At 37.7% G+C, this 26,167-nt stretch overlaps 1 protein-coding gene across 3 annotated transcripts; it reads right to left on the bottom strand.

Annotated features, from left to right (window-relative positions):
• Positions 1-957: 957 nt before the first annotated feature.
• LOC147306033 (cadherin-like protein 26) lies at positions 958-18,416 on the bottom strand. 3 transcript variants are annotated; one of them, XM_086278799.1, is made up of 23 exons: positions 18,155-18,413; positions 14,490-14,549; positions 14,289-14,381; positions 14,037-14,180; positions 13,800-13,947; positions 13,383-13,552; positions 13,143-13,277; positions 12,878-13,063; positions 12,492-12,739; positions 11,377-11,522; positions 11,050-11,274; positions 10,728-10,949; positions 10,215-10,327; positions 10,043-10,114; positions 8,708-8,767; positions 8,142-8,213; positions 6,807-6,866; positions 6,241-6,312; positions 5,537-5,593; positions 3,791-3,850; positions 3,144-3,188; positions 2,935-3,009; positions 958-2,705 (listed from the first exon to the last, which is right to left on the bottom strand). In XM_086278799.1, exons 1-23 carry the CDS (start codon positions 18,176-18,178, stop codon positions 2,487-2,489), a joined length of 2,706 nt encoding a protein of 901 aa, XP_086134925.1. In that variant the 5' UTR covers positions 18,179-18,413; the 3' UTR covers positions 958-2,486. The 3 variants fall into 3 exon arrangements, with proteins under 3 accessions (XP_086134925.1, XP_086134926.1, XP_086134927.1); XM_086278800.1 differs by having other exon boundaries at positions 2,935-3,006; positions 18,155-18,407; XM_086278801.1 differs by lacking the exon at positions 5,537-5,593 and having other exon boundaries at positions 18,155-18,416.
• Between the last annotated feature and the right edge of the window lie 7,751 nt (positions 18,417-26,167).

The raw sequence follows: 26,167 nt of genomic DNA, 5'->3' as shown, positions 1-26,167 counted from the left end.
AATTTATGATATCGGTATCGGACATAAAAAAGTGGTATCGTGCCATCTCTATTTTAAACACATCAAATTGAGTAGCAGCAATAATTTGATCCTCTTTAAAACATTGTGTTCAAAGCGTTGCAGTCAAATTCAAATAAAGGAAACCCACACGGCATGTCATGGGAAAAGTAAAACCATCAGTTTTGGGAAATCAAACCAGATTAGATGTCAGCAATTTGAGCCTCCTTACAGAGTGATGGGTTAAACTTATTTACCCCTACAACTACTGAAGTTTGTGGTGGCACTGTGCAGCTATGGAGATCTCCAAAACCTTCAGAAAAACACTTTGTCAATTCCTCTGAGTCTGGTAGGGAAAGGGAAGAAGATCGCTTTCTGGAAAATAATGTACACAGGAGAATACATTTTCAGTGACTTACCAATTTGTCTATGATTTGCCAATTTAGTGATCAGGAATAGAGCCCTGGCTCCTGTCTGCTAGGCTTTTATTTTATTTTTTTACTGTTGGGATGTTCGTCTTTATTATTAAAATAACTATTTTATGGCCTGAAGCAAAACAGCCTTTCAGAGCCTTTACCAGCAGCACTGATGAAATCACTTCTTCGGAAAACAGATAAGAACTGTTAATGAACAACACCCTGCGTGGGAAGATCATTGCCAAAACCACCCCATGCAAAAAAACAAAGTAAAATAACTAAACAAACTGTTTTTCTAAAACAAGCAGGCTTACTTTAAAAACACAGAAACCCCCTATGCGTTCTTGTATGTACTTTAATCACTTTAATCCAGTCATTCTCAAACTTTCCTACTGTAGAAGCTAAAAAAAGGTTTTAAGAAAAAAAGTTTGGAATAATAAAAGTCAGCAAAAATGCATCAGCAAGTTCAAATTTTAGTTTCCTTTTGAACCATACCGCACCTCACTTACACCAGCCAGAAGAAATGGAAAAAATGAAAGTGAACTTTAAGATTCTTTACATGTCTTTAATGCCCTTATTATCGCCTCATTCGATGCCTTCATCTGTCTGTTTTTGTTTCATATTATGTTTTATTATTTATAATCCATGTTTTGTCTTTTTATGAATTCTGGCAATTCATTTGCACTTGTAATAGAGAAAGGTTTTTAAGTTATGCATGCAAACATGTTCATAGATTTGTTTAGCATATTACCTTCTGTGGCTCACCTTGATTACCTGCTGACATTTGTCAGTATTTTAAAAAACAAACAAGTTCAGACACTTGCTGAAAGAGCTATGACTACACGGCTTACAGTCAGCACAACACAACAAAGCACATTGTTAAGGAGCTGTCACAACGTTTTACAACCGAAGCTCAAAACTTTGCACAAGTACAGACAACCCAACTCAGTGTTACAGTGATATTTCTATGCAGTGATGTTTTTGAAGCCACACTTTAAGTAGCCGGGTTAGAGGAGCATTGTGCAAACATAAACTGAATAAATATAATTAATTGTTGTCATTAGAAAGTGTAAAAAAATCTTTGTATAATTTTAAAAAGTTGAAGTATTTCAGCCCAAAAACTACAATCTTTATTTTAATTCCTAACAAAGAAAATATTTTTTACAAATATGCACATTTGCTCTCTATTCTATACAGTTTCCAATTTTTCTATATTACTTGTAAATCACTTAAAATCAGTGTTTTTATTGTTTTAGCCCCCGGAACAAGTCTGTTACGCTTAGATCAGCTCAATCAGTCCAACCGTCCAGTAAACTCAAAAAATATACCTGTATACACTTGCTCTTCTAAAAATAACATTTCATGATGTATCTTGCTTTTTTTGTTGTTTTTTAATTTCATTTTTATTTTCATTTTTTTTATGTCATTCATTTTATTATGTATTTTATAAAAATGTGTTATTTTTGTATTGTAAAGTATTTAAAGAACCTTGTGACTGGTTTAGAAAGGTGTTATAGGAATAAAGTTTGTTATTTTTGTACCATGAAATGCAAATACGAAAACTAAACATTAACATTAACGTTTTAATCTTGTAGGATATCCAGTGTTAATTCCAGACCAGTATGTCACTCGATCATCAACCATAGGCCAAGGACATTTCTAACTTGCATGAACAATAACCCATTATGATAAGCCCTGTGTTCTCATCAAAAACCCTTTACAAAACAGTACTCTAGAAAAATGTGACTAACAGGAGTCAGCTCAGTTTCAACAAAAGAAGTTCTATTAAATTTCCCAATAATACTGCCCTGACAAAGCAAACTAAAAAAACAAGAAAACACACCTAATCCCTTTCAAGTTATTACATTTTACAAACCACTTGTGCGTCACTAGCTGTGTAGTGCGTTAAATCCATCTTAATGCCAACAAAATATATCTAGCTTAGGATGAATTAGATGTTATAGTCCATAATCTTTAAGTAAAAATATTAAAACGTAGTGGTGTATCATCTCTGCTCAGTCTGTATTTTAGGGAGCGAAACTTGGAATACAATTTACATTTCAGCAGTGCCTTTTAAAGCTGTACTTTCTTTTTTTTAATTGCCTCATCATACATCTGTCCCAAAGTCTTGAACTTTGGCCCCAAATCATCCAGATACTTAAAATCCTCTCCCATGTCGTGGAATGACAGTTTATCCAATGACTGACATATGCTGCCATCTCCTTCAAAGGCATAGCTGTGGGGTTGGTATGTTGGGTGGTCAACAACATTTCCATCAACCTCGTTACATCTCTGTGGAATTTAGAAGTCAAAAATAAATGGCTTGGCTTAATTTGTAAAACAAACAAAAAAGAGACATCACTCAGTATAGCGTTGAATTGCATTTGGTACAGCATGACTGCAGCCCTTCCACACATCATTGCTGTGCAGTCAGTGCAGTTTAATGAATGTGATCGTCAATAAAATCAAGTGCATTATAAGCCATATACAAGGCATGCTTTGTGTGAAATAAACCTCTTACCCTGTTGATATGGTCTTCAATGCGGTCAGCCGATCGAAGGCTGAAAGAACGTTGGTAAATTGATGAGCCGGCCTGCTTACAGAGAACAGGGTTGTCAGCTTTTATTGCATCATATAATGCAAATGCATAATTTTCATAGTGCTTTGTTAACATAATCACTGATTTTCAATGTTTTGTAAAATATGAAGCCACATAAGAGTACTCCTTACCCGATAGGTGTTCATTCTGTTTGAGTTCCATGTAGAGTTCATCCTCTAAAAAAACCAAAATAAATTGTTCACTGCAGACTTAAATTTACTCTGAAAATCTGTGTATCTTTTCACACAAAATTATTTTTTAACTGCTTCAGCATCTACCCACTTTAGTAATTGAGTAATTAAATACTGAACATATAATAAAATGAAGCAAAGCTGCCATTATGTGTGTTTGTTAACATAAGAGTAAATCTGTGAGTATATTTATAAATGTTGTATTTTAATATTATATTTAATATTGGCAGTATAGAATAATAATACTTGTAATCAAACATCCTCACTAATGTTTCACTTTCTTTAAACTACTTTTAGTAGTATTTGTATGTGTGTAAAAGCTAACAAGCTAGCATGAGTTAAATATTTTATCCAAAAAAAGGTAAGGCAGTATTTTTTAACATAGGGGTTCCAGCACCCTCTTGTGGATCTAAAGTGGTAGCATGGCTATTCATCATAGAGTTTACCAGTGCCTAGTACAATTCTTTTATTACAATATGATATTATTATTATATTATATATTAAAATAATTTTATCTAGAAAATAAATAGGGTAAGGTAAACGGTTAAGAAGGAAAAGTTCTTTTTATTACAGCCATTGAGACTTACCATGCTTCTCATGCCATGGCTCCTGTAGGTTTCTTGTTGATGCATGCCTAGTGAGTGGAACTGTAGGAAAGACACAACAAAGCTAAATAAAAAAAACAACAACAAGCCCTGCTCCTTTGGTCAGATTTGTGCCTTAAAGTTAAATATTTATGCCCATAATTAGGGATATATATTGTTAGGATTGTATTCATATGATACAGACACTGCTTATTGTTTACCTTTATTTATCTACACTTTTGTTGATGCTACAATGAACATTTTATTGTAAAATTAAAAGATTACATTGATAATAGCTGCTTTTAGACACTGACAAGTTCAGCCGGTCTTCATACTCGAGAGCTATGCTCGGCCCAGCATAACCATGGGTAATACCAAGTTGTTTACCTGTGATTGGCAGGACAGCTCACACGAAGTTTAGGATAGGTCAAACAAATTTGTGGTACATACTCTTGACTAGACTAGGGGTGAGTTGGCTATCCTTTATAAATGAGTTTACAAGGGTCTACAACGTTTCAGGATATGTAGCAAGTCTGTCTCCATACAGGTAGCTTTTTTTGTAAAACACATAAGGGGTGGATGAAAGCGGTTAAAAAAAGATAACTTTTCTACATGTTGCTTAATGGTCGTGGAACACATACTGTGATCCAGAACCACCTTTTTCACTTGTAAAAGGTTTGATTGTGCTCACAGTAACAAGAGTAAATGTTAATTCCCTAAAAATGTTCTCTTTCAGTTCATCAGTTTGTCTTCATTGCGGCACCTCTTGTCTGTCAGCTACATGCCAGTGAGTGTCAGAGAAGACACACCTTTCTATTCTCACATGATGTTCTTCACTCGGCAGGTACCAGGGTGTCTGCTAGTCACTCACATCTGTTTTATTATACGAATGAAATGTTTGTCATTGCCTTAACTTGCATTCAAGAATGAGTTTGATTTGGCTGTCAGATCTCCAGTGAGAGCCACGTTTAAGACAAGAAACTACAGTAGACACGTTTTTTTCGGATATAATTCTGATCTATTTAGAGAACTAAAAAAATCAAAAAATCAAAAATACACTGTTCACTTCAAGATTATTGTTTCAATTCTTATTCAACATTCCTCTCACTTCAAGTAAATAAGCAATGTACACTGAACATATAATAAAGTGCATATATTATATAATTAAAAAATCTAATAAAGTATTTGCAGAATATAGCCAAACATCCTCTACTTTTTTAACTTCACCTTTTTCCATAAAGTCAGCACTGTCATACATGACTCTTCCCACCCATTGCACAACTCATTTTAACCCCGACTTCTAAGCATTTAAAGAAGTGCTTAGAATTGATGCTTGTTCTGAGTTTATGAGATAATTTGTGCTAGAGAAAAAATTTGAATGCTTTTGGAAAGAAGAGAAGATGAGCTTCATTTTTGGTGTATCACGGTATAATAAAACATTTACAAAGCACTGCTGTCTGGAGACAAACAGAAAAGTGAGCTCTGCATAGTAGATTTTACCATGTGCATTTTACCATAATTGCTCAACCTTTTTGGACCTTTTTGGGCTATAGCGGAAATTCAAAAGCTTTATCATCAGGGAGCAATAAGTAATTTTGTCAAGGGACTTGTAATTGATGCTATACTTTAGGACCAAGCAGTCTGACACAAGAATCTGTTTAATAATGGTCCTCAGTACCCATCCCAAAGCTTAATTATCATGTACACTTAAAATAAACAAAAGAAAATATTTTAAAAAGCTTTACTCACCATGGGAGACACTGAGCTGTTGTACCTATTTACGTCATATGGTCCTTCTGTATCAATCTGGGATAGATAATTGAGCAGAAGAGGTTAATTAAGCATTGAATTCAGAAAATATTCAAGTTTTATAAAAAATGTTTTAAGTTGAATTACTTTTCAATTAAAAACATCTCAACAGATTTGAAAATGAAAATGTATCTATAGCACCTTCTTCTAAATAATAAAACTTTATGCTTTCTTAAGTGCTCACAAACTTCCCAAAACTGTATATTCATTGGTACAGAAATCAATTCCTACCTGTAGCTTACACTTAAAGACCACCATAGAGATTCACAACTTAATGCAGCAAATATGATCAGTACATCTAAAAATGAAGAAGCTGTTCCAACTTGTCTTCTCTATGATGTGCTCACACTTTTTAAACGTTTACCTTGCAGACTGTATGCAAACTCTTTCCTATAGCTGTATACACAGCATACATCTTAACCACTGCCTTACATACCTGTCTGTCATCAAAGAAAAATATGATAACAACTGGATTATAGCTGCCATTCATTTTAAGCAGGATTAACTGACACATTTTGGCTTCTCTCCTGATGTCTTTAACTACACTATGACTGTGTCCAAATTGGCACAACTGATGTCTCTTTTGGAAAAAAAAACCCTTCACCAAAAAAGAAAGAAAGTGTCAGAGTTGAGAGGTTGATCACCTGCATGGTATCCATCTGACCATTTGTCACTGCCATATTATCTACTTGTGACTGGACGAAATTGGGCTCGGTCTGAAGGAAAGAGAGAATATTAAAAAACATGTTTTGCTTGGTGGAGAAATATAGCACACCGTTGTCTTGAATTTACACGCAGAGAACATGACAAACCCACCGTGCATGGAGAGCACCCTCCTTCTTGATTGTACTGGATTAGAATAATAATACTTGTAATCAAACATCCTCACTAATGTTTCACTTTCTTTAAACTACTTTTAGTAGTATTTGTATGTGTGTAAAAGCTAACAAGCTAGCATGAGTTAAATATTTTATCCAAAAAAAGGTAAGGCAGTATTTTTTAACATAGGGGTTCCAGCACCCTCTTGTGGATCTAAAGTGGTAGCATGGCTATTCATCATAGAGTTTACCAGTGCCTAGTACAATTCTTTTATTACAATATGATATTATTATTATATTATATATTAAAATAATTTTATCTAGAAAATAAATAGGGTAAGGTAAACGGTTAAGAAGGAAAAGTTCTTTTTATTACAGCCATTGAGACTTACCATGCTTCTCATGCCATGGCTCCTGTAGGTTTCTTGTTGATGCATGCCTAGTGAGTGGAACTGTAGGAAAGACACAACAAAGCTAAATAAAAAAACAACAACAAGCCCTGCTCCTTTGGTCAGATTTGTGCCTTAAAGTTAAATATTTATGCCCATAATTAGGGATATATATTGTTAGGATTGTATTCATATGATACAGACACTGCTTATTGTTTACCTTTATTTATCTACACTTTTGTTGATGCTACAATGAACATTTTATTGTAAAATTAAAAGATTACATTGATAATAGCTGCTTTTAGACACTGACAAGTTCAGCCGGTCTTCATACTCGAGAGCTATGCTCGGCCCAGCATAACCATGGGTAATACCAAGTTGTTTACCTGTGATTGGCAGGACAGCTCACACGAAGTTTAGGATAGGTCAAACAAATTTGTGGTACATACTCTTGACTAGACTAGGGGTGAGTTGGCTATCCTTTATAAATGAGTTTACAAGGGTCTACAACGTTTCAGGATATGTAGCAAGTCTGTCTCCATACAGGTAGCTTTTTTTGTAAAACACATAAGGGATGGATGAAAGCGGTTAAAAAAAGATAACTTTTCTACATGTTGCTTAATGGTCGTGGAACACATACTGTGATCCAGAACCACCTTTTTCACTTGTAAAAGGTTTGATTGTGCTCACAGTAACAAGAGTAAATGTTAATTCCCTAAAAATGTTCTCTTTCAGTTCATCAGTTTGTCTTCATTGCGGCACCTCTTGTCTGTCAGCTACATGCCAGTGAGTGTCAGAGAAGACACACCTTTCTATTCTCACATGATGTTCTTCACTCGGCAGGTACCAGGGTGTCTGCTAGTCACTCACATCTGTTTTATTATACGAATGAAATGGTTGTCATTGCCTTAACTTGCATTCAAGAATGAGTTTGATTTGGCTGTCAGATCTCCAGTGAGAGCCACGTTTAAGACAAGAAACTACAGTAGACACGTTTTTTTCGGATATAATTCTGATCTATTTAGAGAACTAAAAAAATCAAAAAATCAAAAATACACTGTTCACTTCAAGATTATTGTTTCAATTCTTATTCAACATTCCTCTCACTTCAAGTAAATAAGCAATGTACACTGAACATATAATAAAGTGCATATATTATATAATTAAAAAATCTAATAAAGTTTACCTGTGATTGGCAGGACAGCTCACACGAAGTTTAGGATAGGTCAAACAAATTTGTGGTACATACTCTTGACTAGACTAGGGGTGAGTTGGCTATCCTTTATAAATGAGTTCACCAAAAAAGAAAGAAAGTGTCAGAGTTGAGAGGTTGATCACCTGCATGGTATCCATCTGACCATTTGTCACTGCCATATTATCTACTTGTGACTGGACGAAATTGGGCTCGGTCTGAAGGAAAGAGAGAATATTAAAAAACATGTTTTGCTTGGTGGAGAAATATAGCACACCGTTGTCTTGAATTTACACGCAGAGAACATGACAAACCCACCGTGCATGGAGAGCACCCTCCTTCTTGATTGTACTGGATTAGAATAATAATACTTGTAATCAAACATCCTCACTAATGTTTCACTTTCTTTAAACTACTTTTAGTAGTATTTGTATGTGTGTAAAAGCTAACAAGCTAGCATGAGTTAAATATTTTATCCAAAAAAAGGTAAGGCAGTATTTTTTAACATAGGGGTTCCAGCACCCTCTTGTGGATCTAAAGTGGTAGCATGGCTATTCATCATAGAGTTTACCAGTGCCTAGTACAATTCTTTTATTACAATATGATATTATTATTATATTATATATTAAAATAATTTTATCTAGAAAATAAATAGGGTAAGGTAAACGGTTAAGAAGGAAAAGTTCTTTTTATTACAGCCATTGAGACTTACCATGCTTCTCATGCCATGGCTCCTGTAGGTTTCTTGTTGATGCATGCCTAGTGAGTGGAACTGTAGGAAAGACACAACAAAGCTAAATAAAAAAACAACAACAAGCCCTGCTCCTTTGGTCAGATTTGTGCCTTAAAGTTAAATATTTATGCCCATAATTAGGGATATATATTGTTAGGATTGTATTCATATGATACAGACACTGCTTATTGTTTACCTTTATTTATCTACACTTTTGTTGATGCTACAATGAACATTTTATTGTAAAATTAAAAGATTACATTGATAATAGCTGCTTTTAGACACTGACAAGTTCAGCCGGTCTTCATACTCGAGAGCTATGCTCGGCCCAGCATAACCATGGGTAATACCAAGTTGTTTACCTGTGATTGGCAGGACAGCTCACACGAAGTTTAGGATAGGTCAAACAAATTTGTGGTACATACTCTTGACTAGACTAGGGGTGAGTTGGCTATCCTTTATAAATGAGTTTACAAGGGTCTACAACGTTTCAGGATATGTAGCAAGTCTGTCTCCATACAGGTAGCTTTTTTTGTAAAACACATAAGGGGTGGATGAAAGCGGTTAAAAAAAGATAACTTTTCTACATGTTGCTTAATGGTCGTGGAACACATACTGTGATCCAGAACCACCTTTTTCACTTGTAAAAGGTTTGATTGTGCTCACAGTAACAAGAGTAAATGTTAATTCCCTAAAAATGTTCTCTTTCAGTTCATCAGTTTGTCTTCATTGCGGCACCTCTTGTCTGTCAGCTACATGCCAGTGAGTGTCAGAGAAGACACACCTTTCTATTCTCACATGATGTTCTTCACTCGGCAGGTACCAGGGTGTCTGCTAGTCACTCACATCTGTTTTATTATACGAATGAAATGGTTGTCATTGCCTTAACTTGCATTCAAGAATGAGTTTGATTTGGCTGTCAGATCTCCAGTGAGAGCCACGTTTAAGACAAGAAACTACAGTAGACACGTTTTTTTCGGATATAATTCTGATCTATTTAGAGAACTAAAAAAATCAAAAAATCAAAAATACACTGTTCACTTCAAGATTATTGTTTCAATTCTTATTCAACATTCCTCTCACTTCAAGTAAATAAGCAATGTACACTGAACATATAATAAAGTGCATATATTATATAATTAAAAAATCTAATAAAGTTTACCTGTGATTGGCAGGACAGCTCACACGAAGTTTAGGATAGGTCAAACAAATTTGTGGTACATACTCTTGACTAGACTAGGGGTGAGTTGGCTATCCTTTATAAATGAGTTCACCAAAAAAGAAAGAAAGTGTCAGAGTTGAGAGGTTGATCACCTGCATGGTATCCATCTGACCATTTGTCACTGCCATATTATCTACTTGTGACTGGACGAAATTGGGCTCGGTCTGAAGGAAAGAGAGAATATTAAAAAACATGTTTTGCTTGGTGGAGAAATATAGCACACCGTTGTCTTGAATTTACACGCAGAGAACATGACAAACCCACCGTGCATGGAGAGCACCCTCCTTCTTGATTGTACTGGATTAGAGTCTGATTGCCCTCATCTTGTGGCAAAATCTTATCTGGTCCAAACTTGCAGAAAAATGCAATTAGAAGCACTGCAGACACACATGAAACAAATGCTAAGAACACAGTGTGCATCTTGTCTTTGTGTTTTATTGAACTGTCATTGCCATGGGTACCAGAAGGTCTCCCAAGTAGTACATTAAAGTTGGTTGGGAAAGCAGAAGAGCCGAGTCTTCCTTATGAACAACAGATGTGACTGTGGTTGTACTAAGGAGTTCTAAAAGTGTAACTGTCTGATTGGGTTATTCCTAAAAATTAAAGCATTTCTTACAGTGAAACTGAAAATTGAAAACAAAAAGGTTTTGCGGTCAACACTTGTGTATTAATGCTAATACAGATTTTTTGTTTTTACCTTCAAAAACACAGGAGACTATAATCTTATTAGAATTTATAATAGCTCAGTTTTGTCTTCTCACTGATTTTAATACTCACACAAAAATGCAAGCAATCCTATAATAACCAACCCAATGCCAGCTGGTCCAAGACGGGTTGAAAGCGGCTCTCTGTCGCGACAAACATCATTTTCATCACACTGACACACGGTCAATTGCAGAGTGTCATGTCCAGCTATGCCCTGTTGGTCCATAATCACCAGGGGAATGGAATAGTTAAGATAAGGAAGTGTCTTCTGGCTAACAAGAGATACTTCCTCACCTGTGTGGGGTGAGAAAACAGCATGGGGGTTTGTGGCTTTTTCCCAGAAATGTTTGTTTAATATAGAAATGAGGGTTAACATATATCTAAATGTACCAACCATAGTCAGGTTCTATTTTCCACTGTTGCTTTTGTGTTTCATCCCCCAGAGTAAAGTGGAAGGGTCCACTGTAAGGAATGGCATCTAGGTCCTTTGCACGCACCTTGACCTTGTTAACCTTGTTTCCACACATGACAGCGCTGTTGTTGACCAGTTTAGGAATATTGTCATTGATGTCCGTCAGGTGGATCCTGACAGTGCATGTGCTCGTGGCTGGAGGCTGACCTTTGAAACCACAGCAAAATTAAAAAAAATTGCTTTGTTATTCCAAAGATTTGTTTAAGAAATTATCCAATTTATTTTAACAATAGTAGAGCTTCTGTGTACCATCATCTATGGCAGCTATGACGACTGTGTAAACATTCTCGTCATCAACAAATCGTGACTCTCTGTCCATCCTCTTAGTTGATTTGATTTCTCCTGTTTTGGTATCAATGGCCACCCAGTCAGCTGGATCTGTTAGGAGCACAAACCTAAAGAGTAATCAGAGAGTGGTGCAGAACATATTAGATGAAAATACTGAGTTTAGCTTGTGGAAACCAAAGTTGTAGCTTTTTGTGTACTGCAGTGCAAAGGGCGTTACTCCCTCAGTAGCCATTTCTAACTTAATCATGTTATGCTTCACTGTGACACCTACTGGCCTTGCAGTGGTAAGGCCAATGTTGTATAGGCTTATTTTCTGATAATCTATATGACCAGGTGTCGATAAAGACATGATTAGCTTGGGATAGCTACCATTTCTTGTTGCTTATCATGCTTTGCAGGATCTGTTTTTTCTTTCAAGAAAGAAGAAGAAATAAAAGGGTTTAAATAAAACCCTTGTCAGTCTCTATTTTATGTTGTAGCTTACAGGCAGAATGAAAAATCTTGGATTCACATTAGACTCAATCAATGAGATTATCATGAACTACAGTACAGTATAACTCAAATTAAGTCAACTGACCCAACCTTTATGTCAAGAAGTGTTATTGCTGAGGAGATTTGGGCCACTTGGGGTTTGTTCTATAAACATAGCAGATTTAGTCATGATTTAGTAACTGAGTATTATCAATAATCAATGCCGCAGAGTTTTACTGGCACAAATGCAATTTTATTGGCCTGTAAAAAACGTATATATATTATTATTTGTAAATATTAATGCAGTTTTATTAATATTTTATTTTATTTCACTTTAAATCAGAAAAAATGATGTTACGCAAGCCTTGAAATATGCTTCTAGATATGTTTCTACTGCAAGTCTATTCTTAGGCACAAATGTGGGTGAAGCACTCAGGTTTACATGGGGACAACTGAGCGCTACACAGCCGAGTGTTATCAAAGAAAAAATTTGTGTTGAGGATTTTTTATAATTGAGTTATTCGAATGACTCAAAGAATCATTGCAGCCCTTATATATTTATGTCAATCAAAATAAGCTTTGTAGAAAGGTTGTAGACACCCTACCTGGTAATATTAGAGTCGACATCATGAACCTTTGGCTTGAACAGCACCTTTCCTGGCTCTGCTTCCTCCTTCAAGTGCATGTCATTTATAGCTTTTTCAAACTCTGGTGGATCGTTGGTATCAATCATTTTTAGAGTGACATTGGCTCTGTCTGTAGGTGGATTTGTGCCAGCACAAACAAATATGTCTTCAATGTTTTTTACTCCAATCTGCAGGTTTATTGAAGTTGTGCGTTCAAAATTTTTTTTCTGAAACACACAACACGTACACACACAAACAACTTTTATTAAATGCTGATACAGTTTTTGTGATAAAACATTAGTGGACTAGTTCTTCCCAGAGTAAAATAATCAAGTTTTTAATCCAAGTGAGAAAAGCAGAATTACCTTGACAATACTCAGGACACCCTCATTTGTTTCTGGATCAGTTTCAATTTTGTAGATTCCTTCTTCATTCCCTGCAATAATGGAGTACTTGGCACGCCATGCATCAGTGTTTGGAGTGTCTTTATCCTCCACAGCAACTCTCAAAACATTAGCAATGGTCTCCATTTCTATTGCTTCACCGTTGTACTAAAAAGAAGGAAAAATTTCAAACGTTTAATATGTGCGTCTGTTAAAAAGCACTTTTAGTAAGTAAAATAATTGATACCTGTCTCTGCTTAAATCTTGGTTGGTGAGTGTTCGCATCGACAATGTTCAGGGTAACAACAGCAGTAGAGGACTGAGTCTTTGGCTTTGTTCCACGATCTTTTGCTTGTAAGACGATGGTATACTTTGTTGCTTTCTGAAACATATAAAATATATTTGAGATATTTGAAAATTCTACATGTTTATTTGCATGTACATTAACTTTTCAAAGATTTAGCAAGAATATCGCAATAAATCTCACATCATAGTCAAAGCATCCTTTTAAGGTGAGTTTGGCCAGTCCTCCTGGAAGTTCCTGCACAGCAATTTTGGGCTCTGCTGGAGTCTGTGAAACCATCATGATGTTAAATTCAGAGTTGGGTGTGTTCTCCTTATCTTTGTCTGTGACCACCAGGGTAACTGGCAAAAGGCCTTTAAGAAGTTGGGTAAAGACAAACAAGGAGAGTTGGAGAGTAAATGTGGGATAAAGAAAAGGTTTTCAGTCAGGAAAACATAACTATAGAACTATGTAGTATGATTATAGTAAGATGAAATATGAGACTTTGGTTTGAAATGATTCTATATTCTCAAAGAGTCTTAATATCATTTGTTTTATTTTTTTAGTGTTTGAAATAGAAAATGTGCACACTATGAGTTATTTACCACACCGTATACTCACTTCCTTGTATATTTTCTTTTACATTAACTGTTACTTCAGGAAAAGAGAACTTGGGTGGATTATCATTTATGTCTTGTATTTCAACATCAAATGCTAGTTCCTTGTCTAGTTTTTCACCCGTATTTCTGTCCAAGACATCAAAGTTAATCTGTGGATAAAAAAAGACGCATCACTTAAAAAGCATCAATATCAGTTGCGTTTATTGTCAGAGGAATTTATATTCCAGTATTAGCTCACATGGTAAAGTGGCTTTTGCTCCCTGTCCACTTTTTTATGTGCAAAGACGACTCCAGTGTTTTCATTGATGGTAAACACGTCCGGCACACCATCACCACTTAAACGGAACCTAAAGTCTTTCCCCTGAATCTTGTCGTTATACATCTAGTCAAGATACAATCAGGCTGTTAATTTTTGCATATTAGATTTGTCCATAGTGACCAGTCATATCATTTATCAGTATCAGTTATTTCTTTCATATAATTTCCTTACCACTGAAATCTCTATGGGGTACTGTGCATCCTTCTCTTCTTCTAATTCAATTGTAGATAAGATCCATCTTCTTTTGGAACGCACCAGGAGATCCTGATAAGGCCAAAATATGGACCAAACTTTACACCAGCTTTGTTTTCTACAGAAAGTTATTTTACAAAAATAGCCTTAACAAACAGATAAAGTAAAAATTATGTTTACCCTTTTGGAAGGGCTGCTGTACTTGCTACCATAACAATCTGCCACGGCTGCTGCAGCAACCTATATGCAACAGGAAAACATTGCTGTGAGATTCAGTTGCTGTAGCAAACTTCAGTGTGCACTGGGACAGAAACTCAGGTCTCCCTTCTATCACAAAACAAATATACACAGGAGTCCCTTCACACATATGGGGAAGTCAGTTTCTTGTTCAAATTAATCTGCATGTTAATAAGAAAAACAGAATCATTTGTACAAGTATTGGAGAAGGAACTCATGATGAATGTCTCAGTGAATAATAAGATGTTGTTTTTTTATGACAGCCTGATTACAAATTAACAGTAATGAGTGGGAAGTGATCATTATTTAATCAACTCCTGCAATTCTAACATAATTCATGAAGTATAATTGCATTGAACTAATGATTTTCAGGTGAACATCTGTAGCATTGTGTAACTGCGGGCCATAAGTGACTTGAAATGAAACCTTGTCTCTTCTTTCTTGCTCTCTTCCTTCCCTGCCTTTACAGACTTCCTCTGCTCAAAAGCCATTGCTAAGTTACTGTTAAGGGCACATATAGACAGCTAAAATAGTAAATAAATCATTAACTTGAGCACAAACAGCAGTCCCAGTGCTTAATGTTAACAGTTATAATCCTAAAGTTAAGACAGGTCAAAACAGGTTAATGATAAGGAGAACCTATAGTCCTATGTCGGGACATGCAGAGATCTTCACACACAAAATAAATATCATCAGAGGTGGGAAGTAACAAAGTGTAAATACTTTGTTACTGTACTCATGTACAGACTACTTTTTACTTTTACTGCCTGCATTTTTAAACAAGTGTCTATACTTTCTACTCCTTACATTTTCAAAGCAGCTTTAGCACATTTGGGTGGGTTATTATTTTGTCTCTGTGACCCTTCACACATCAAACCGATTTGACCCTAAACAGAAAAACGTGAGTGGCAGTCCTGTTCATGCATTAATCACCAGAGGATGTTGCATAAAAAGAGATGACGTGTACCAAATTTACGGGTTAAAAGTAGACCGGTGCTTTTTGTTTTTGTTTTTGCCACAACACCGGAACAACAGCAGATCTACGGAAGTCATGTTTGTGGTACTTTGGCATCGAAGCTAGTCCTACAGAAGAGGAGTGAATATACAGGGAGTGATTTTTGTGTTTTGTGTCTTTGTTGGTTGCTCTAATGTGTTTAACATATCTACAAATGAATACTGACATTACTTTTATAGAGAATAAAGGTGACCTTGGTTCTTGCAACCTGTAGAAACTATTACACAGCCTCACCATATGGCTTAGAACAAATGACATTTTTAAGTATTAGTTTAGTTTGGGTTGTTCATGATGCTTATTTTCACTAGGGATCACACACAAAAACAGATGTCTCATATATGGCAGCATCTGAACAGGGACTCAAACAAACAATTTGCAGATTACTAGTAAGGTGTACCAACCTCTGGTCTTCATCTTGTTTAGGTTGCTGTGTAACTGCTATAGTTGCACAAGCTGCACACCCTAGCACACAACCATGAGCCCCACGAAAGTGTATAAATCCCCAACAACTCTGTTACAGATACTGGCACAATACACAGTATTTTACTGAGAGATGACAGGAACTGTTGGGTGGAGCTGGCAAGAGGGGAGCTCTAGGGTCACTGCATACTACCTTGACCAAAGCCTTTCAATGAGGTCCTACTTATACATATCTATATATATCTGTATCTATCTATCGATATATAATCAAAAGTTTAAGACCACTTGAAAAATGGCAACAACAAAAAAATTGCATGGCTGGATCTTAACGAGGTTCCAAGCAGGGCTTCAACCAGTGTTGCCAACTCCTCAGTAAGGAAAATCACTATTGGCTGTCCTAAAAGTGCTAGAAGTTGCTAAATTACGTCATTGTCATCTAATTAGCATAATTGGTCATGCTAATGTAATTGTAACCTGTTGGAGAGAGAAATAACATCGTGGAAGAGACATAAAGTCAGTAAAAAAACGTCTTAAATGCATTTATAATTTATTTAGAACTACAAATTAAATTTCTTTTAGCAATTATTGTTTTTTTTAATGTAACAATTCCAACCCTGCTCCTTTTCCGGGCTTGGACCGGCAAAAGTGACCCGAAATAGGCACTCTGGTGGAGTTACCTTGTGTGTGTGTGTTTATAAGTAGTTTTAAACCTTGTGGTCCACAAAGCAACATAACAGTAAAAGAAGAACTGACTGCGTTACGGTCAGTGCGGGAGCAGCGGCTTGGCTCATGCGCGATTCATTTGCAGTTTGGACGCATAGGTGTGAACATCTCCTGCCCTAATAGCAGCTGGGGGAGGGCTATCCTCGGCCTGTGAGCGCTTTGGCACGGGCAAGGTGCACCTGCTGCTTATTGAGAGTAAGAGCGATACGCGCTTTCACGTCAAAAAGTTGTCATAAATAAGTCTCCAATAACACCAAAAAAAAGGCGCCGGATTTGTCGCTAGTCGCTTTTTTAGAAAAAAAAAGTCGCTAAATATAGCGACAAAGTCGCTAAGTTAGCAACACTGGCTTCAACATGCTAGAAGAAGAAATGGGAGTGAGACAAGACATTTTTTGAGTATGCAATTTATTAAAAGCACTCCCATTCCTTCTTGTTGCATGTTGAAGCTCTGCTTGGAACCTTGTTAAGATCCGACCATGCAATTTTTTGTTGTTGCCATTTTTCAGGTTTTCTTAAACTTTTGATCAGGGCTCTATATTTAGTTTTTGTGTATAGTTTTTTTTTTTAATTTATATATACTTTTATCCACATTCATCTTAAAGCCTAAAGGTCTTCTGTAAGTTTCATATAAAATAAACAAGTGAAGAGTGTGCTTAAACCTTTGCAACAGTATGAAACATTTTGTGCTTTATTTTAATATAATTGGCTCCCTCAAATACAAAATATGGAAAACCATTCAAACAAAGTACCCAAAATTTGTTGAAGTCATTTATATCAATATTTTCTGGATTTTTTTTTCTGAATGAAGAATAATCATCTGACAAACATGCAGTATTATAGCATTTAGTTTACCAAGTGCAGATGACAGGACATATATTATGTTATTAGCTACTAAATAAAATAGTAAATAATTAAATGAGCTTCAGACAATAATAGGAAGGTCTGTAGGCTAGTACATATAGTACGATGGATGAACCTGGGAGTGAGCATATAGGTGTGTGAGCAAATAGCTTCTTGATTGATTGTTTTTCCCACAACAGAAACTAAATATACTGCAAAGTAAATTTAAACACCTAAAGCACCTGAGCACCTAAAGGCTTATTCACCGAATACACTGTGTTAAAGTTCATAGTCCACAAGCTGTAACAACACTGCATAGAATAAGTTCTGCTTGCGTTGCTCATCTATCTCTTGTGAACGGATGGGAACTTATACATTAACAGAAGCTAAATGCTCTATGCAGGTTAATGTAACCTGAAAATATCATTAGATATAATACAAATAAACATTACAGAAAAAATATCAAACATTGAAATTGATGTTTATCTTCAGTGGTGAATACAATTATCTTTTTTGGGTTTAACAATAAGAATAAGAAAAAGAATAACAATAAGAATTTATAAGACAATCCCTTATCAATACTGAAGATTATTAAAAAGGTTGTACTCACCAACAGAAAAAGGGAGATCCTCATCTTGCTCTACACTCCTTAGAGCACTCTGCTGGAGTGCTCTAAGTTTCAAAAACAGCTTGACTAGGAGTGCGGGAAAGCCCTGCCCACAGCTGCTGTAGAGAGCAGATTGGCTGACTTTCCAGTCTACACAGACCTGCGTCTTCATGCTGTACTATTTGATGTATCAGGGTGCAATAAATGTATTTTTTTTCCAGTTTTGTGCAGTAAAAGACCAGTTGGTTATGCATCCCATAAATGTGCCTGTATAAATGTCCTTCATGAGAGAATGTATAAGCTACTGTGAGTTTTTAGTCTGTGGGTGTGCTTCGCAGCTCAGGTGTACATCCCTCCAGCTCTACAGCTCAGGTTACCGTGTTTTATTTATGCGCGGCCTACATCATATGCAAATGAAGTTTGACTCCACAGATCCTTCAGCTTAGTCGCTTTGAGAACCTTTTAAGCACACAGGTAAAAGTAGCTTCACTTATACTCAGTCAGTGATATGTTACACACACTCTGTATGTGCCTTCTCTACCTGCGTATTCCTATAATTCCTAAATATTTAGTACTGAAGCTTTGCAGTTCTTTTCAGACTCAGAGTCAGTGGATTTGAATTGTAATTAACAGTTATTATCATATAATCCTTGACTAATGGTAACTGTGTCCACCTTGCCAAAGGCAATGCTTTTTGGCAGGTTTTGGAGGTATTAGTTTTGGCTTCCACAAAGTTGCAGGTAAACAGTTCCCGCTGACTAAGCCTGGTTATTAAAATGACGCATCTGTATTTAAGGAGGTGAGCCACATCTAAAAAAAATAAATTTGGATGGTGATTCACTACTTTAACACGGAATCAAATTACTTCGTCACTGATGTTTAACACATAATTTATTAAACTTATATATGAATACTGCTATATTCTTGAATACTGTTTTCTCTCTCCCATGGGCTTTGTTTTGTCCCGTCTCCCTATATATGTATATTAGGGGTGCAACGATATTCGTATCGATATTGAACCGTTCGATACAGTGCTTTCGGTTTGGTACGCATATGTATGAACAATACAAAATTTTTAATTTATTTTATCAACTTTCCTTCTGACGATGCTGTCTGTGTTGAGCGCTCAGTGGATCTGCGCTAGACAGTGCAGCCTAGGCGGAGTGATCGAACGCAGATTCACTGAGCGCAGGGCAAGCTAGCGAGACAGGAGAGATGTGGCGTTGGAAGTATTTTGGTTTTCATGTGACGTATGACCCTGAAGGTAAGCGCGTCATGGACAAAAGTAAAACAGTATGTCGGATGTGCCACGCAATGCTCAATTACATTGGTGGGAACTAGTGCGTTAGCGCAGTTAGCTCGTTAACGTGTTGGCCGTCCAGCCCCAAGCACTGGGCGATCCGCGGTAGCTCGTTAACGGAGATTTGCCGTGTTGTGGTGTTAAAATCATTTCAGATTAACGCTGACAGCACTAGTGGGAACAAAACGAATGTGTCTGCACATTTACTCCGACATCATCCTAGTGCAAAGACAAGTGGAAGCAGACAAAAACAACAAGCACACATGGTACAAACTTTACCCGAGTCATTTAGACAGCCGTTAGCACATGATTCTCCTTATGGGGACCTGATATGTTTAATATGCTGCCCAGAAGAAGCGTATAGTATAGCTTTTAATTTGGAAAGAGCCATTTCTCTGTAATAAACTCTCTTTTCCAAAGATGAGTGATTCCTCAATCAGATAGATTTATGTTTTTTATTACTTTGTTGTTTCAGCAACATTAAATTTAAAAACTGTACTTTTGAGTTAAAATATATATTTATAATTTTAATAAATGACAAATTAAAAAGGCATGAACATTTTTTTTGTATCGAAAAAATATCGAGTGACGGAAGGGAACGGTAAGTGACGGAAGTGATGTTGTAGGTGACGTCAGACGCCGGAGATTTTGGCGGAGAAAAAGCAAATGGTAGCATAGAGTTTAACAAAGGTTTTCCAAGCTTCAGTATTACCAAATATACTAATCAATTGTCATATAACTAACAACATCTGTTTTATCATCTCTAACACCCTGGAGGACAACGGGGAGAGTTTAGACGCTCTCCAAGATTACATCGACCGCTGTTTTCAAGATTTAGTAATGCATAAGGCCCAGAGTGCATCTTCCCCGGCCAAAATCGAGACGCCGTCATCGAAGAGAAGTCGCCAGGCAGACTCCCCCGGTACAACATCGCCTGCCGGCAAAGACATCGCAGAAATCCTGGAGTCAATCGACAAGCGATTGTCCAGTTTCGATGCGAGGCTGTCCCTGGTGGAGATTTTACACCGGGAATTTAAATCTCTGAGAGAATCCCTGGAATTCAGCCAGCAGCAGGTGGAAACGCTTGCCGCTGAAAATGCCACGCTACGGGAGTCTGTTAAATCTCTCACCGATAACGTGACCCAGCTAAACATTGAAAATAAAAAAATAAAAGAGTCCGTTATCGATCTACAAGCCCGTAGCATGAGAGATAATCTTGTGTTTTCTGGTATTCCAGAAACTGCCGGAGAGGACGCAGAGGCAACGGTGAAAAACTTCATTAAAATCCACCTGAAGCTGCCGGAGGACACCGTAAAGAACATCGACTTCGATAGAGTACATCGCTTGGGGGGCGCGCGGTCGCGGACCGGGAGACCACGGCCTATTGTGGCCAAATTCAGTCAATTCAAACAGAAGGAACAGGTGAAGAGTCGCGGCAGAGAGCTGAAAGGAACGGACTTCAGCGTGAACGACCAGTTCCCCAAAGAGATCCTGGAACGACGCAAGGTCCTGTTCCCAGTTCGACGTAGCTTCATCCAGAAAGGCTCCCGTGCTGTCATCGCCGTGGACCGGCTCTACGTGGACGGACAGCTTTACCGCGACCTCGGCACCACACCGTGGTTATATTAACTGCACTCCAGATAAGAACCCGCTACACTCTTTTCTTATTCATTCACACTCTCTCCTTTAACATGAGTTTAAGCTAGTAATATCAATATGATGTCATAGCAGATATAACACCGTCACCCTCCGTCATTGCTTTAATTGGAATGTTTCCGTTTCGTTTCTTTTTTTTTTGTTGTCGCTCACAGTTCATGTGGTTTCTTTCTTTCTCTTGTCTTTCACTGCTGTGGTCACCTACTTCCCCACTCACCTACAAACAACACCCTCTATTTCTCCATATTTTCACAACATGATCACGCAAACACATCAGCTCAACGGCAGCACATTCACAACAGCCTCACAGCACGCACAGACTTGCAGGACACATAAGCAAGCCACGCTTGTTCATATTAGTGAATATTCACACACATAGTCAGACTTATGGAGTCTCTCACCACACTTCTTTTTCTCTTTCTATTTACAAACAAGGGATGTTTCCATATTCTCTCCACCTGTCTAAACGAAACACCCAGCATACATCATTAGACATACACGCACAATTAAGGGCATGCTGAGGTTTGTCACATGGAATGTAAATGGAGCTGGCACCAGAGGAAAGAGGTTAAAAATATTTAACCAGCTTAAAAAACTACAGGCAGATGTTGTTTTATTACAAGAAACTCACAAACCTGTCACAGGTTTAAATGAACTTAAAACACCTGAGTTTCCTAACGTGTTTGCAGCCGGTTATAATTCTAGACAACGGGGAGTAGCAATTTTAATACATAAAAATGTTAATTTTACAGTACTCGATACAGTTATAGATCCAGAGGGTAGATTTCTAATTATTAAACTATCAATATTGAACAAAAAACTATGTATTGTTAGTATATATGGTCCAAATGTTGATGAACCCTCATTCTTCCACGGTTTTTTTTAGTGCACTCTCTGAACACCTTGATTGCACACTCATTCTTGGCGGTGACCTCAACCTTGGACTAAATGAAGAAATGGATAGGCTCAACACAACAGGAACTCAGCGTAATTGGCAATCCACAAATATAATCAAACAGTATATGAACGACTTTGGTCTTTGCGATGCTTGGCGCTCTCTTCACCCCACCAGTAAGGAATATACTTTTTTCTCGCATGTTCATCACTCTTACTCTCGTCTGGATTATTTTTTGGTCAGCAGCTCACTGCTGTGTGACATTTCAGACACTGAGATTCATCCTATAGCTGTCAGCGATCATGCTCCTGTATCTTTAACACTAATGCACAAGAATAATACTACGCCAAGTAAAAACTGGAGATTTAATATATCACTACTTAAAGATGAAGACTTTATTAAATACTTTAAAAAGGAATGGACTTCATATTTAGACTTTAATGACACTCCCGGAATATCTGCTTCTGTTCTATGGGAAGCAGGGAAAGCTGTGATGAGAGGTAAAATAATTTCTTTCTCATCACACAAAAAGAAAGAAGAAAACAAAAATATTCAGGAATTAGAAAAAAACATCAAATCACTAGAAGAAGCCTACGCGTCCCACCAAGATCAGGAAACATTGAACAAAATATGCAAAACAAAACTAGAATTAAATGAAACTATTAATAAAAAAACACAATTCCTTATACAAAGACTTTGCTTGCAGAATTTTGAACACAGTAACAAATCAGGTCGATTTCTAGCTAACCAGCTAAAAATAAATAAAGAAAAAATAACTATATGTGCTGCTAAAGATTTATCGGGGAACACAATATATGATCCTGGAAGAATAAACAACATTTTTAGGGATTTCTATGAAACTTTATACTCACCACAAATAAACCCATCTAAAAATGAAATTGATCTGTTTCTTGACAACGTAACTCTTCCAAAATTACTAGACAGTCAAGCAATGGAACTGGATTCGCCACTGACGCCAAGTGAACTCCAGGAAGCCCTGATAAGTATGCCCAATAATAAGGCTCCAGGTCCAGACGGCTTCCCTGCAGAATTCTACAAAGAATTCTGGACAATTTTGGCACCAGTATTCCACAGCATGTTGCAGGAAATCGAGGAAAAGGGCAGACTACCACCAAATATGAATTCTGCCAACATTAGTCTCCTGCTAAAACCAGGCAAAGACCCTTTATTTCCCTCAAGCTATCGTCCAATTTCTCTTTTAAATGTAGACCTTAAAATAATCTGCAAAGCTCTCTCAAAGAGATTAGAGAAAATGACCCCCCTCTTAATTCATCCTGACCAAACTGGTTTCATAAAAGGTCGGCACTCCTCAACAAACACTCGTAGATTACTTAATTTAATAGACTACTCATACGATAAAAACATCGAAACCATAATATTATCTCTAGATGCAGAAAAAGCATTTGACAGAGTTAATTGGAAATTTTTATTCGCAACTTTACACAAATTTGGTTTTGGAAACTCTTTCATAAACTGGATAAGAATATTATACAATTCCCCAACGGCTCGTATCAGAACAAATGACCAGACATCCTCCAGCTTCTGTCTCCTGAGGGGCACCAGACAGGGATGCCCACTCTCCCCTTCACTTTTTGCAATTTTTATCGAACCTCTAGCAGCAGCATTTAGACAGGCTACAACAATTAAGGGCATAAAAGGTAAGAACATAGAACATAAAATCAGTCTCTATGCGGATGATGTGTTGCTTTTTCTGCAAAACACACAAACCAACCTCTCTGAGGTAATTACTTTAATAAACTGGTTTTCAAGAGTTTCAGATTATTCAATTAACTGGCCAAAATCTACAGTTCTCCCCATTAACTGCTCCTTCCATAATTCTTCCTCTGCCCCACTGCAATCCGGAAATATTAAATATTTAGGTATTAATGTCTCTCCTAAGCTTTCAGACTTAACTAAACTAAACCACATCCCACTTCTAAAGAAAGTAGAAGGCGATCTGACTAGATGGAAATCTTTACCCATATCACTCATGGGAAGGGTCGCCACTATAAAAATGATGATCTTGCCAAAAATAAATTACTGATTTTTGATGATCCCTAACAAACCATCACAAGATTGGTTCAGATCTCTGGATTCATATATTTCCAAATTCCTTTGGAAAGATAAACCCCCGCGTATTAGCTTAAAAACGCTACAAAGAACCAAGGATAGAGGAGGATTAGATCTGCCTAATTTTCACCAATACTTCTTAGCCAACAGGCTTCAGTTCATCTCAGAATGGTTAAAACATACCTTCTTAGTTGAGCCCTGGCTAGATGTTGAACAGGCACTATGCAAGGATCTAGAGATTTCAGACCTACCATTTATTAGCTCAAACATCAAAAGACATGAATGCTTTAAAAGTATCAACATCAGTTTTTCTCTAACAGCATGGTGGGAGAGTCTTCATTAATCCCATGCAAACGTACACCTATCTGGAATAACCCTGACATATTACAAAACAATAATATGATTAATTTCCCAGAATGGAGTTGTAAAGGAATTAAATACTTAGAACATATATTAGAGGGAACAGAATTTATTCCATTTGACAGACTAGTTGAACAATATGGGATCAACAAGACAAGGTTTTTAGAATATCAACAAATTAAATCCATAGTAAAAAAGAAATTTAACCTCAGTCAAGTTGAATTACAAACACCACTAAGTGCGGCACATTTTCTTACTCTTAAATCCCCCAAATTATTATCTAAAATATACAGAACACTTTCTAAATTAGATGAATCAATATCCCTTCCTACTGCAAAGTGGGAAGCAGATTTATCAGTCAACCTAGACCAAAACTTCTGGTCTCAGATTTGCTTAAAAACTTTTAAATTAATTAAAAATCCCAGTCTGCAATTAATACAATACAAAATACTTCATAGAGTGCACTATACAGGTCATCGGATGTTCAAGATGGGCTTTACATCTTCCAACAACTGCTCACACTGTCAAGGCAATACACCAGACAATTACATCCACGCTCTTTGGTTCTGTCCACCAGTGCAAAAGTTTTGGCGCGAGATATGTGAAGACTTATCAAAGTGTCTGAAATGTAACATTCCAACTTCCCCCTTAGTGTGTCTACTGGGCAGCTTAGATAATGTCACTTCAGAAAAGAATATAGCCCATATGATCTTCACTGCCCTATGCATAGCCAAGAAAACAGTCCTCATGAACTGGAAAAATAAAAATAATCTTAATTCTAACCAATATAGAAATTATCTATTAGATTACATTAGTCTTGACACAGCCTCTACCACCACATTAGATCAATTGCTCTGGGCCCCTTTTATCAGCTCCATCACCTAGTGGGGGTGGGGGGTCATAGTTTGGTCCCGCCTTCACTGTTGTGATTGGTGAGGGGGTAGGGACAGGCTTAGGGCGTCGGGGGGTTCCCCGGAGGCATCTTCCTTGGGGGGCTCAACCCGGGGTAGCGGTCACGTCCGGTTGGGGGCTCTGTTGGCTCTCAGGTGACTGTTTCCTCGCGGCTGCGTGCAGCGGGGCTAGGGGAGGGTCTGTGCTGACGGGCGTGGGTTACTGACCTGGCAACCTGGCTGCCCCTGGGTGGGTCCGGGATGGGCGTGAGGTTCTGGGGGCGCTCCGTCTCTGGGCTGGGGCCCGGCCCGGGCCGGGCCTCGGGGGCTTGGGTCCTGGTTGGTGTGTTGCTGGGGTTGTGGGCGGGTGGGTGCATGGGGGCCCGGCCCTGGAGCAGGGTGCCGCCGGTGCGTCGAGCCGCCTGGGGGGCTCTTCAACTGGTGGGGGGGATGGTCACATCTTGCAGGAGCTTTCTTCTCTTCAGGAACTCTCTGCAGGAGGGGGAGATACAGGAGAGGTGGAGGAAGATCTCAGCCTGGGCGTTTACCGTCTTATGTAGTCTGGAAGATGTGTGGATGGTGGGGTGGGTGCAGTTTTCTCTGTGGTGGGGTTGGGTGGACTGTCCAGGGCTCTGTGGAGCCAGAGGGCGCTACTGCACTGGGCCCCGGTCTGATGGGCCTGGGCCCCCCTTCCCTGGCGGGTCGCGAAGGGTGGGAGTGCCTACTGGGGTCAGCGGGGGAGCTGGCCCCAGGGAGGGGTTACCTGCCCCTCCCTTCCTTCCCTCCCCATCTCCAGCTGCCTACCTCTTCCCGCTCCTCCACAA

This window comes from Aulonocara sp. 'chitande type north' Nkhata Bay, linkage group LG20 (assembly GCF_057382095.1).
Source record: "Aulonocara sp. 'chitande type north' Nkhata Bay isolate Kocher_YH1m ecotype deep benthic linkage group LG20, A_spYH_male_GT1.1, whole genome shotgun sequence".
Lineage (NCBI taxonomy): Eukaryota > Metazoa > Chordata > Actinopteri > Cichliformes > Cichlidae > Aulonocara > Aulonocara sp. 'chitande type north' Nkhata Bay.
The sequence above is the reverse complement of the archived record's forward strand: the minus strand, read 5'-3'. Positions and strand labels throughout refer to the sequence as shown.

Bases quoted from the DNA above. Each gene is read 5' to 3' on its own strand.
- LOC147306033 (XM_086278799.1), bottom strand. From the start codon at position 18,178: ATGAGGATCTCCCTTTTTCTGTTG. The intron at 13,948-14,036 runs GTGAGCTAATAC...TTTTATCCACAG, and splicing joins AGCAAAAGCCACTTTACCAT to ATTAACTTTGATGTCTTGGA. The intron at 13,553-13,799 runs GTGAGTATACGG...AACTTCTTAAAG, and splicing joins AAAAGAAAATATACAAGGAA to GCCTTTTGCCAGTTACCCTG.